Source organism: Oxyura jamaicensis, chromosome 1 (assembly GCF_011077185.1).
Source record: "Oxyura jamaicensis isolate SHBP4307 breed ruddy duck chromosome 1, BPBGC_Ojam_1.0, whole genome shotgun sequence".
NCBI classification, from domain to species: Eukaryota; Metazoa; Chordata; class Aves; order Anseriformes; family Anatidae; genus Oxyura; species Oxyura jamaicensis.
In genome coordinates, this window is record NC_048893.1 from 186,321,957 (window position 1) to 186,335,365 (window position 13,409).

General features: G+C 39.0%; 1 protein-coding gene across 2 annotated transcripts in view; it reads right to left on the bottom strand.

Annotated features, from left to right (window-relative positions):
- Positions 1–13,409, bottom strand: part of IFT88 (intraflagellar transport 88) — a 49,383-nt gene extending 35,974 nt beyond the window's left edge. Inside the window, exons 1-12 of one of the 2 annotated variants that reach the window (XM_035326388.1) lie at positions 13,347–13,409; positions 12,722–12,825; positions 11,690–11,752; positions 10,459–10,515; positions 9,221–9,274; positions 7,610–7,673; positions 7,464–7,533; positions 6,408–6,498; positions 3,055–3,159; positions 1,724–1,826; positions 945–1,059; positions 623–854 (exon numbers count right to left, since the gene is read on the bottom strand). In XM_035326388.1, the coding sequence (XP_035182279.1) occupies positions 623–854; positions 945–1,059; positions 1,724–1,826; positions 3,055–3,159; positions 6,408–6,498; positions 7,464–7,533; positions 7,610–7,673; positions 9,221–9,274; positions 10,459–10,515; positions 11,690–11,752; positions 12,722–12,811 (1,044 nt within the window). In that variant the 5' untranslated portion in view covers positions 12,812–12,825; positions 13,347–13,409. Of the gene's footprint in view, positions 1–622; positions 855–944; positions 1,060–1,723; positions 1,827–3,054; positions 3,160–6,407; positions 6,499–7,463; positions 7,534–7,609; positions 7,674–9,220; positions 9,275–10,458; positions 10,516–11,685; positions 11,753–12,721; positions 12,826–13,346 lie in introns of those variants that run through there. The other variant, XM_035326394.1, reaches the window with a different exon arrangement.

A 13,409-nucleotide genomic window follows, 5' to 3' on the forward strand; every position in this document is an offset into this window, starting at 1 on the left:
GGGAATATGAAGGGCTTGCCTCAATCTTTCTATAGAAAACCTTTCTAAGAGGACTCTAAACCTAATAATTACTTTTTCCTGTCTAACATCATGAGCAGCTGGTTTCATCCTAACAAGGAAGTCCAGTTTCCAACAAATTCTAAGCTAAATTAAGCATCTATAAACTTCACTAAAATCTTCCTTCTTTAAAATACGCTACCATATTACAAGTTTTATTATTACTCATTTGAGATTACTTGCATTAATTCACTCATTGCTTTGCTCCTTTTATTTTAGCTTATAAATCATTTACTATAATGTTAGACAACTAAATGAGGCAAAACAATGAATGAACTATGTAAGTCAGCCAGATGAATCTCAACAAAATCTTTAAGAAAACAACTGTGTGGTATGGATATTATGTAAACCCTATCTTCTGAAAAAAAAAAAAAAAAAGATTTGAATATTCTCAACATATTTTACATTTCTGAGCAGTACTGTCACACTTAATTTATTCTACTAAAAATGTTATTTTAAATCTGTAAATACACATCAATTTACATATTCAGTATCATCAAAACATTCAACATCTCTTTCTCCTGAATTAGCATATGAAAACACAGCTTATTTTGTTCAAACTTACATTTGTTGAAATGTATTTGTCATCATAATCCACTTCCAAGGGAACTGCAATCAGTTTTTGGAATGCTTTTTTCATTTGTTCACCGTCTCCAATAGCAAAATAACACAGGATCAAGTTGAATCCTGCCTTCAGATTGGGGGACATGCTCATTATATGTTCAAAGGAAGAAATGGCATCGACGTATCGGCCAGTTTTAATAAATGCAACTCCAATATTTTGCATTATATTAATCCTAAATAATGAAATCAGAATTAGATTACATTTTAAACTACGACATTGTACTCAAAACTTTCATTTCAGAACCCTAATAGCATAAACTCACCTCATCTCTTTGTGGACACTAGGAATCTGGTCTAGAGCCATACGGTAGAATTTGATAGCTTTGGAATAGTTCCGTTGTTTTAAATATATATTTCCCATATTGACCTTCAGTCTACCTATCATAAGAAGTGAATGAGTTACAGTCTTTTAAAGCACATTTAGAGCATTTTAAAAAATTGTTTCAAAGGGAGAGCAGAACAACTTTTTAATAAATTTGTCTTCATTATAGGGTACCAGTCGTCCTTTAAAGAACCCCTGCAAGGAACAGCCTCCTGGTACCTTTCACCTAGAAGGAGTTAAAGTAGTAGTGAAGCCTAAAAAAGAGCTACCAACTTAAGATGTATATCTGATTTTGATTGTGAATTGAGGAATGAGGTAGTATTTTTTTTATAGTGCTTTTTATAGAAGGCAGCTGTAAATAAGCATCTCTGAGAAAAAGAGAGTGGAGCCTGCAGGAGTTCTAAAAAGATGTGCAAAATACTGAAGGAAGATTTTAGAAGGGCAAGTTGAGTCAAAAGAGAAAAAAAAAAACAGTATTAGAACAGACAATGTAGTGTGTTCCATGAGAAAATCATGTATTTGACTTTATGCTTAGCTCATGGAAAGAAAAGATTTCATGAACATAATCACACTAAATTACAGCAAGTCAGACAGTGTGTATCTGCCATTCACCCTGGCATATATGAGAACTGAGATCTCTGTGGGCCAACACCAGGCAGATGAAGTCCTGATTTAGAATGCTTGGCTACCAATTTTAATTCATTTTGGAATGCAGCCTACCTCCATTGCTGAACATCTTATTCTTCACTATAACTTGGTAAGTATTCAGTGCTTCAGCATACATTTCATTAGCAGCATACTGACTAGCCAGATTGAAAAGGACCTATCAAAAAATGGAATTATAGGTACAAGAAAATAAAGTTCTTCTCTCATCAGTAATAAATCTGAGTTCACAGCAGACAGTTTCACATTATTTTACCTAAAAAGCATTGATTTCATTTTTTTTTTTTTTTTACTTAAATAACAACGAACAAAAATCATGCTACATAAAGACAGCATTATAATGCAAGGTTATAAGAAGCATTTGTTTAAGACAATACTCAGAAACTACGTAATTTATGACTAACAACATGTGGAAAACTGTCCTACTATCAGTGGTCTCTCAGTTTATGAAGAGAGAATAACTGTTGTTTCAAAACAGAAGTTCCGTTGGGGTCTGGTAAAATACTTAAACATTTTTCTCCCCAGCTTTACTCTGAACTTCAGTGTAAAATTAACGACCGAGTCTGCCTAACTTGATGTGTTCATTGTTTATCATTCTCTCTACAGCAATACCTGGAGTATAACCTTAAATTTCTCCCAGATATTTTTATTTATGTTGTATCTTTTTTTTTTTTTAAAAAAAAAAAAAATCTACTACTAATTTGAAAACCAGAAAGTAAATCTAGATACCTGCTTAAAAGTCTGAATATTAATATACCCTTTTTCACATAATATAAAGATATATTCCCTGACACTTTATGGTTCAAGATAAAGGCAGGGTCTGTCTGATCTCTCCTGTTTTCTTCTTTTTATTTTTGAAGCATGGGGTTTACATTTGTTATATTTTGATATTTTAATATGCATGTTTTTTGTGTGAATAGGTAGCTGGAATTAACATTCATGGGTGTGATTCTTCAATTAACGTTGACTATATGGTTCCTGTGGTACCTGAGAGGGAATAGACTTGCAAAGAAATACATTTGATAATATATATGGATCTTTGCAATCCAATATTAAGTTTTTAACTTTAAAAAGTCATTCACTTTATCGTTATAAACTTTTTTTTTTCTTTTTAAATTTAGACTGTACCTGATCTGAACACGCAGGGAAGTGGTGAAGTCCCCGTCCCACCACCCCGGAGGTATTTCAGAGATGTGTGGACATGGCACTAAGGGGCATGGTTTAGTGATGGGACTTGGTAGGTCAGGTTTATGGTTGGACTTGATGACCTTGAAGGACTTTTCACCGCTGAACTATGATTACAATAAACTCACTTAGCAAACACTGAAACGTCATTAGTAGGTTAGCTACCAACATGCTTCAGTCACTGAAGATTTCTAAGCACTTACTGAGTAAGTGAGATCTAAGTTGATGTTTTCTGGAGTAGAAGTTTGTTCACGTTGTCTCACCAATACTCTTTCCTTTCTTCCAGCTTCCTTTGCTTTTTCCAGAGCCTTAAATAAATGACACACAAAAATACATTCAAAACAAGTACAAAAATATACTTGTGTACATTTTCTTCAGATGCACAGACCGCATACAGTGCCTGAAAAGTAGCGCTGTAACCCACAGAAAGGTGTTGATTGGCTATAAGCAGACATACAGTTGTCGAAGTCAACTTAGCTGTAATACTTTTAGAGAAGTACGGTTACACTGTATGTATATATATACACACATATATATATATGCCATAATCACAACTGTTGGAACGTATTAATCATAGAAACTGCATGTAAATTAATCATGAAATGATTAAAGAACTGGAGCACCTCTCCTAAGTGGAAAGGCTGAGACAACTGGGACTATTCAGCTTGGAGAAGAGAAGGGCTTGGGGGGATATCATCCGTGTCCCTAAATCCCTGAAGGGAGGGTGCAAAGAGGACGGAGCCATGCTCTGCTCAGTGGTGCCCAGTGCCAAGACAGGAGGCCATGGGCACAGCCGGGCACCCAGGAGGCTCCCTCTGAGCACCAGGCAGCACTTCTGTGCTGGGCGGGTGACGGAGCCCTGGCACAGGCTGCCCAGAGAGGCTGTGGGGTCTCCTCCTTGGGGATCTCCAAAAGCCGCCTGGATGTGGTTCTGGGCAGCCTGCTCCGGGTGTCCCTGCTTGAGCAGAGTTGGCACCAGGGGCCTCCAGGGGTTCCTGCCTGAATCATCCTGTGATTCTATGATTCTGAACAAAGATGATTTATCAAGAGTAGGACTGTGCGTTTCTTAACAGGTCCAAACTGCAGCTAAGATCACCTGCACATTAAGACTGCTGAGGTAAAATCATGAAAATGATCATGAACCTACCACATTTCACAGAATCTAAAGAGACCTTTGAAATGGTCTGAATTAGAAAATGGATGTAAAATATTCCTCTGTGTCAGACAAAAATGCTAAACTTATTAAAAATGCTAACTTATCCAAACAGCTTGAACTCATTAATTACATCCATAATAAATGTAAATAAAACATCTGTTATATAGCCCGTAACAACTGGTATGACATGGCTTTAGTACCTTCTATAATGGGACAAATACATTCAAGCTACCTACTGGAAAATGTTCCATAGTAACCTTCAATCATATCTAGGATCTATTTCAGAAAATGGCAGTTAGCCTGAGCCAAAACTGTGACAGTAAGTGTGCTAACACCACCCAAGCTCAGGTATAGGTTGATTCACAACTACAGGCATTGTGCACAACAAACAGTGCCATTTTCCAGAGCTGTAGCAAAGCTCAGACCATTGCAGACAATTTGCCATCTTTGTCATGGAGCACTTAGTCTTCTCAGACTTCTTGTTCTCCTCTGTCCTTTCAGGAGCAGGGAACAATATTGAAAGGAATGGGCAGACCCAGCTGATCAGTACGCAGCTCCAAGGCTGGTGTCACTAGCAGAATTTAGATTTTCTCGATCATGGGATGGTTTAAACAACAACAAGCTTGCTGGCACCTGATGGGATGCACTTTCCTCAGAGGCAGAAAAGGACTTTTGTTCAGGAGTTAGCAGGGCTGAATGACAGATTTAAACTAGATTTGCAAGAGGAAAGGGATAAAACCAAGCTCACCAGGGATAAGCTATGGGACAACATGACAAAACTGAGGGACTGCATGCTAGTGAGATCCTTCAGCCTGCTCCATGAGGTTCTGGGTACAATGAGGCACATTTGAAATGTTTCTACACCAATACACATAGTGTGAGGAGAAAGCAAGAGGAGCTAGAAGCCTTGGCTCAGTCCCAGAGCTACGACATCATTGGCATAAGCGAGACCTGGTGGGAAGAGTCCTGCAACTGGTGTGTTACAATGGACAGTTACAGGCTCTGCAGAAGGGCCAGGCAGAGCAGGCGAGGGGAGGTAGTGGTGCTGCATGTGATGGAGGGGTTGGACTGCATGGAGCTTGCAGCTGGCAGACACAGCCGAGAGCCCCTGGGTAAGGACTAAGGGACAAGCAAATAAAGGGGATGTCACTGTGGGAGTCTACTACAGACCACCCATCCAGGGTGATGACACCAGCGAATTAGTCTTTAAGGAACTAAGAGAGAGCTCTTGATCGGCCGCTCTTGTCCTTTTGGGTGACTTCAACTTGCCAGATATATCACACAGCTGATACGTCAGGTCCAGGAGATTCCTAAAACACCTTCATGGTAACCTTAGTACAGGAACTAAGGGAGCTGACTAGGATCCTAGATTTGTTGCTTGTAATCAGAGAGTGTCTTGTGAGTGAAGTGGTGATTGATGGCCATCTTGGCCATGGTGACCATGAAGTAGTTGAGTTTAAAATCTTTAGTGACAGGAAGAAAACTGTCACCAAAACTTCAACCCTGGGTATGGGGAGAGCAGACTTTAGGCTGCTTGGGGAACTAGTTAGTAAGGTCTCCCGGTACCCCAGTAGTTTAGGAGCTAGAGTTGGCTAACCCAAAGGATATGGAAAAATGTAAGCCTTGTCCTAAGAAGTAAGAGTTAGAAGTTATTTTGATACACAGGAACCCAACCAAGGTTGGTGTACTTTATTGGCACTGTCCTGTGAAGAATACTGGTGTTTGCAATTTAGGGTGTTCTTATTGTGGAAGGTCCCCTTGTCTGAAGAAGGGAAGAGAAGATGAAATAATTAATCTTGCTGTTAATCCCTTATGGTGCAACAAAAGCAATATAGTAAGTGTCTTCCACGTGCTATAGCACCAAACAATCCCTGATAAAGAAGGCTACTGTGGAGGTGGCTTGCATGCAATTGACCCTGGTGCTAAGGATCAGTTCTGGATGAAAATGACAGTATCCAAAAGGCCTGGCTAATACTAAGAAAACAGAATGCCACTCAGACAAGATCCATACGTATCTGGGGATCAATATTTGCAAAGATGGTGTTTACATGCCTGATATGGAGGAAGGGTCTGCCATTTCCATAGAGTCCATATGTTAAACTGGACATACCTGTGCCAGTTATGATTAATAGATTAGACCTATTTGAAGAGGCCAGTGGAGATATGGGGAAGGGAGTCTTTACAATGCTGAAGTCCTAACAAATATATACACAACAATAAAAGTCCTATCTTTACTGGGGGGCAACACAAGCTAACACTGTATCGGAAGAGTTATAAAATTAGAATTAAGATTATTTTAATAATTTGAAGCGTTTGAACCCGAAATTAATTTGAAACATCTAGCTATGCAACCTGTGCTTCAAATAATACCAAAAGAGAAATGAAATCCAAAAAGAATACCAATTTCAAGTCTCCACAGCTGTTGGCAATGCAACTTTCTTCAACCAGTTCATTCACTTTTTTTTCTAACTGCCTAATCTTCTCTTCTGAGCTAAAAAACAAAACAATGAAAGGATTGATTACCACCAGTAATGTAATGGCAAACACTAGGTTTTTATGCAGGATACTCTCAATAAAACAACACAGTGCTATATCAGGTCACAGCTAGCCAGTTTTCCCATCAAAGAAAATATAATGTGAAACTATGCCCAGAGAGAATCCTCCACAGGTATCACATTCATACACACAAAGACCTAAGGAAACACAAATCCTCTTAGGAGAACAAGACTGACATGCAAATTTCATGCACCCAATTTGTTGAGGTGAAACGAGAGAACAAGTAGATGAACTAGTGAAACTTCCAAATCAAACATCTAGTGAAACAAAATATTGTATTAAAAGCAATTAAGTAAAACTCATTTGTATAGAAAACTTCAGAGCATAGCTTGCATATGCAGATTTTGGTTAAAAGTTCTTATTCAACTGTATTTTTTCCTCATTTAAATAACCAAACATTAGTAGGATTCCCTACTCCTACATACCTATATTTAAGGAATTTAAGCTCAAGGAATTTAAGCTCTCAGACTGCTCACCAATATTCACATCAGACCACAAGACTTTCACAAGCTCATTTCTACCTCAGGTATTAAGTTCAGACAGCGAACAGGGAGAAATCCCCAGATCCTCACACAGAGCTCCATGCATCATGGTGTTCCTTGCCTGTAGTGCATTATTTCACAGTCCTCAACAAACCTGTTCAGTTTTGAGTATTTGTGTGGCAACAGCTATATCCAGGCTGCTGGGCTACAGTCAGAGCCAGAAATCTCTGATATCAGACCGTCCCTAAAATCAGGGACTACTCTGGGGAATCAGCTAACCATGTATATAAATGTTTGTGGCACCACACAAAGTTAAGTGTTTGGCCCCTCAGCGATTTTTAATTGCCTGGATGTTTCTAAGCTCTACTATCAGCTGCTTTTTGTTGCTGTTAATGCTTTGAAGTCATTTAGAACAAACCTGTCTGGATTTTTCATTTCCAAAGGTGGAGCAGGACCTCTTGCTTGGCCAAGAGGATCAAATAAAGAACCTGCAAAATTAACACAGTACTTAAACTTGTAAAATAACTTCTTCATCTGGCAGATACTGATTTCTACAAACCATACCTCTCATAGCTGCCTTAGTGTAACCTGCAGCATGCACTGCTGTCATAGGTCGAGAAACCCCATCCTTAAATAAAAAAAAAAGAAATAATAAATGAGCTTTCCTAAAAAGCAGATTGTGGACAGTATGTGAATCAGTTACACATTACAAAACCTTTAAATACAACAAACAATATTTACCACCTCATAAATTGAATATTTTAAAACTGTTTTTATTGACCTGTGTATTTCTCAAATATTATACATCATAACTGTCCACAAAGAAGAGGAACAAACACTATATGGAAACTATAACTAATACAAATGTGCACTGAAAATTGTACACATTCACAATACTTAATTTCAAACATTTTTATTTTTAGAAAAATCTTAAGAATTGTTGGTCTTAAGATCTGTAATGTGCTCTCGATTACTGTCTGTCACAGTGTTTCAGAAAGCAGTTTTTTTTTCTTATTATTACTAATTTTATATGATTTTTAGACTTTGCTAGTAATCAGAATGTTTGATTTGATTTAAACCAAGAGAGACAAAAACAAACCAGAAATTTTCTGTAACTTACAGATTTTGTAACTTACAGATTTGTAACTTACTTGTCAATTCCTCCCCAAAATGTCTGACCCCACCTCCCATTGCCATCTTACTAAACTAAAAAAGGTCAGGCCTCTGAGTGCAACCCATAAACCTTAACGGTTTTGACCACCAGAGACCTCCACCCACACACCCTACCCATGGGTCCAGGAGCTTTATTTAAGTTCAGTCCTAGGCTCTCACCTCTCCCCTGGTCCGTGCTGAGGAGTACTGCTTTCTACATTAGCTGCAACTCTGCCTGGCTATCGCATTCCTTTAATCCAGATTTTATCCAGCAGAGCGACTTTCTGGATTAATCTCAGCCTTGCCACTATGGACGTGCTCACTGGTCACTGCTCCTAATCATGGCCTACGCATCCAATTTCTGGCTTGCCCTTGAACCTGCTCCATCTCCATTACATTGCCTTATTTTCTGGACTTTCAGTTGGACATGGCCACCATTTCTATGTGGAACCGACTTGGCTTGCTTGGGTACTGGGGACCGTCTGGTGGGGCCCCTGTGCTGCTGTCCATGTGATTTCTTCCTGGGATCCTAGCTTCGCTTGGCTTGCCTTCCCTTAGGGAGTAGCCCCATTCCCACTGTTCCCTGATAATTCCTAATCCCACATCTGGGCTGATAGAAAATGGCTGCATTATAAATATATTAAAAATTAAGTCAATAAGTTTAAGGATGGTGGTGTGGAAAGTCATTGGTGTGTTGCAGTAAATTCATTCTACAGTACAAATACATAAGAAAAATGTAAAAAACAGAATCTTTTTTTCTTCCTATTTTAAAGAAAAGTTATTAACTGCATGTCAGGAAGTGTTAAAACAATTACAGTGATATTGCCTCCACCTATGTGCTCAGATAACATGCTCAGCAAAAACATGACACTTGCTGATAGCAGTAGTACTTTAAAAAAATACAAATATAAAATATTTTGTATTCTTATTTCAACTAACTCTTAAATATTTGTATCAAATCCAAACATGTAGCAGATATAACTGCTGTGAGACAATCTAAACATAAATACTAAAAACTTTTACCTGTATAGCTCCTGTCATTGGTCTTCCCATAGATGAAGTTAAAGTTGCCTTTGACTACAAAAAGAAGGAACTTGTCTGAAACTAGTATTCACAAGGCATTAGAAGCTTATAAAAGCTATGCATAATCTTTCTACAATTTAGTTTTAAGAGCTTATTAAACTCAGAATTTCTTAGCAAAAGTCCCATTTACATTATTCATGTGTAATATATCCGTGCCTGGTAGACTTGAAGATGTGGAGCACTTCAGTTAGCACAAATGTATAATACTGTTTATATGTATTGGGATATTTCTGCCAGGCCTTTAAAAGACGTAAATTCCATGGAAATTTCTAAGGCAGCAATATTTTCCATTATTAAATTGTTGAAATTAATTTCATTTATTAAAAATTATGCATTTCAAAATCCATTACAAGTAATTTACACAAAATACTGCAGTAAGGTTCTGAGTATGGCTGACAGAAGATTATAAACTGTATTTTGGACAGCCTCCAAATATCATTTTCACTGCAGAGTTTTTTTGGCACTTAACTACAAATTTTGGGGAGAGATTCTGTCATACTTTCATGCAGATTTATTTTACAATAAACACAGATATTCTTTGAAACTGCCAGCGGATATCTTTTCCATTAGCTGACATGCCACATATTGTCCCTTCAGTATTACTGTTACAAGTGTAAAGGAGTAAATGTAATAAACATTAGTAAATAGTAAAGGTTGCTACACATGCAATACAAATAGACAAAAATAAAAGGCCTTCAGGCCATGAGAAAATATTCCTGATTTCTACCCCTAAGTCTTACTGTTTTACCTACTACACATCACATATCATGATTGTTTTTTTTCCTCCTGCTTAAGGCTGTATTTACATTAACAAGGATTGTGGAGCAGGAGAAGCAAATTTGCAGAGTGAAACAGTCAGTACTGTGGACTGGACAGTGCTTTTGGGGTTTCTAGCTCTAGGGTGGTCCAGTGAACTGATCCATTACTGGTTGGAGCACACTTCTACTTCTAGATCTACTTCTAGAGTGTGTCACTTGATTTAGCTTAATTCAAAAGAGCATAGTTTGCACACTCCAAGACCTGTCTGTGCACTTACAAAATTAATAAATAAATGTCTAACTGGAGACAAAAACTTAGACAAGAGCTTTTTGCAAGGAATTAAATGATAAACTTAATTTTTTGCATTTTTTGGGTAAATATCTCACTTTCATTACATACACAGTAGAACAAAAACCTACCCCAAATGCAGTACCCAAAGGTCTCGAAGCTGATGTACCAGGAATTTTGGCTGTCACCTGGAAGGGAGAAAGAAAGCAATGAACAACCGTGTGTTAATTAGTATTTTTACAGTGACCTTGTAGAAATTATGCTTCAATTGTTACACAACTTGTAGAAACAAATTATTTTGGCAAATAAGTAATGCTAATCAGACAGTTCCGGCTCTGTCATAAAAAATATGACTATAGTCATAAAATAGATACCTCAGAAGTGCAGGTACCAAACTTGTATTTAGTTTTGAAAATTGACAGGGGTTATGTCATAGCTAAATGAAACTAAGAATTGATGTAATTTACATGAATATGGAGGAATATACATGGTTTTCTAGATTACACTTTCTAGTATGTATCTCAACCTTACGATAATGCCAGGGCCAGTAATTGTCTGCATAGAATATTAAAGTCCTTTGATAATATTTAGTTTTGTTCTTTAATAACCCTTTATTTCATTTCATCAAACATCAGCACCAAAATTCCTTGTTTGCTGTCTTCCAGCTTAACTCCAAAACTTAATGAAATTAGTACTCTGCTAATTTTTTTACTTAATTTTCTATTAATATTTAAAACACACCGTCATGTTACTAGTAGACAAAAAGATAAGGGACAAACTTTGCTTGGGTATCAGAGCTAAAATTAGAACTAGGGCTCTAGAGTGGAGTACCTGGAGTATGCATTTGGCTCTTGGGGCCCCAGCACAAGACATGGACCTGTTAAATCATGTCCTGAGGATGGCCATGAGGATGAGAAGGGCGAGGGCTGGAGCACCACTCCTGTGAGGACAGGCTGAGGGAGCTGGGGTTGTTCAGCCTGGAGAAGAGAAGGCTCCGGGGAGACCTTACAGTGGCCTGCCAGTACCTAAAGGGGGCTACAGGAAAGCTGGGGAGGGACTCTTTGTCAGGGGGTGCAGTGATAGGAGAAGGGCTTTAAACTAAAATAAGTTAGGTTTAGATTAGACATAAGGAAGAAATTCTTCACTCAGAGGGTGGTGAAGCCCTGGCACAGGTTGCCCAGAGAAGCTGTGGATGCCCCATCCCTGGAGGTGTTCAAGGCCAGGCTGGATGAGGCTTTGGGCAACCTGGTCTGATGGGAGGTGTCCCCGCCCATGGCAGGGGTTTAGAATTGGATGATCTTTAAGTTCCCTTCCAACCCAAACCATTTTGTGATTCTATGATATATTTTAATATGTACTTACAGGGGGTCTTCTCCCATGACTTGTTCTTGCTGCCTGTTGAAAACCTATATCATTTTCTAAATCCTAGAAAGGATAAAAGAACTTATTTAAACCTCAACATCCAGAGCCACAATCCCAGAACATTTTGACTACTGCAACAGACAGGTAAAAAATGATTCTTCTTCCAAAAACACCTGATAACTGAATGACAAGTTTTACTGACAATAATTAATGATTTTAGTTGGTCTATCTTTCTTGGTACTTTAGGTTAAGAAATTTTGATTATATCCAGAAAAATGTAACCCCGATGATGCAGAACTTAAGTGATGAAATGTAACTTTTTTTTTTCCTGTCTGAAAACTTACTCTTAGTTGTTTTTCTGAATTTTAACTGACATTAGTGTCTGTCATGCCCATGCATTAAGATATCTCATGTCACTGAGGTTACGCTAAAACTCCCATAGACTTCACCATAGGGATTTCATGCAGAATGCCAGGGAAGTCTGGCAACACTAGTCCTGCTTTATGCAGCGCTGTGGGGTTTGGATCAAAATACACCCCTGTTCCCTCTTACTGCTCCAATTCCACTACACCAGCAGTTCCCAGAAAGTGGTCTGCAGGGTTACTTGATCATCCCAGATGCTCAACTGGTTGCACAGAGAGCTGCAGGGTGGGGAACTCTACTCATTTCTCATCTCCCTCAGCTGCAGCACAGTAAGAGACCAACAAGTGGTAAGCTACCTCTTTTATCAGGCAACTTGCTGCCGCACACCACACTGAATATGAGTATAGACTTCAGATAATCAGAATTTAATAAATTGTAATCATTACAGTGTATCAGACCTGCTACAAAAGTGTTTTGATGGAGAAGGTAATTATCAGAAATAACTATTCCAAAAGATCCTGGTGAAACTTTATATTTCTTGTTAAATACAGAATATTTCACTTTAAAGCAGCAGTGTCCTTGAACATTTCTGTACCCAAGTTTTTCACATCTTTCACTTAAAAATGAATCCTATGTAAAGGAAGGATGGGAAAGAGCAAGCATTTTTACCTCTGTGTCAAAAGTGGGATTATAATCATTGTATCCAGAATAAAGATCATCTTCATCTTCCTCAGGAGCCAGGTGCACATTTTGCATCATTTTTCTGTGAAATACTAAATATAACAAATATGGCATAAAAGATACATATATAAGTCTTATATATAACAGTGATGCCACCGCTTCCCTGGGCAACCCGTCCCAATGCCTGACTGCTCTTGCTGAGAAGAAATGTCTCCTCATTTCCAACCTGAACCTCCTCTGGTGCAACCTGAGGCCATTCCCTCTAGTCCTATCACTAGTTACCTGTGAGAAGAGGCTGACCCCCAGCTCCCCACGAGTTACTTTCAGGCAGTTATAGAGAGCAATAAGGTCTCCCCTGAGCCTCCTCTTCTCCAGACCAAACACCCCCAGTGCCCTCAGCCGCTCCTCACAGGACTTGTGTTCCAGGCCCTTCACCAGCTTCGCAGCCCTTCTCTGGACACGCTCCAGGGCCTCGATGTCCTTCTTGTAGTGAGGGGCCCAAAGCTGAACACAGCACTCGAGGTGCGGCTTCTCCGGAGCAGAGTGCAGGAGGACGAGCACCTCCCTACTCCTGCTAGCTGCACTATTCCCGATACAAGCCAGGATTGCCCACCTCCTGCTGCGGGCAGCCCGGTCCCGGTCCCGGTCCCGGTCCCCAGGCCCGGCCCCGGCCCGC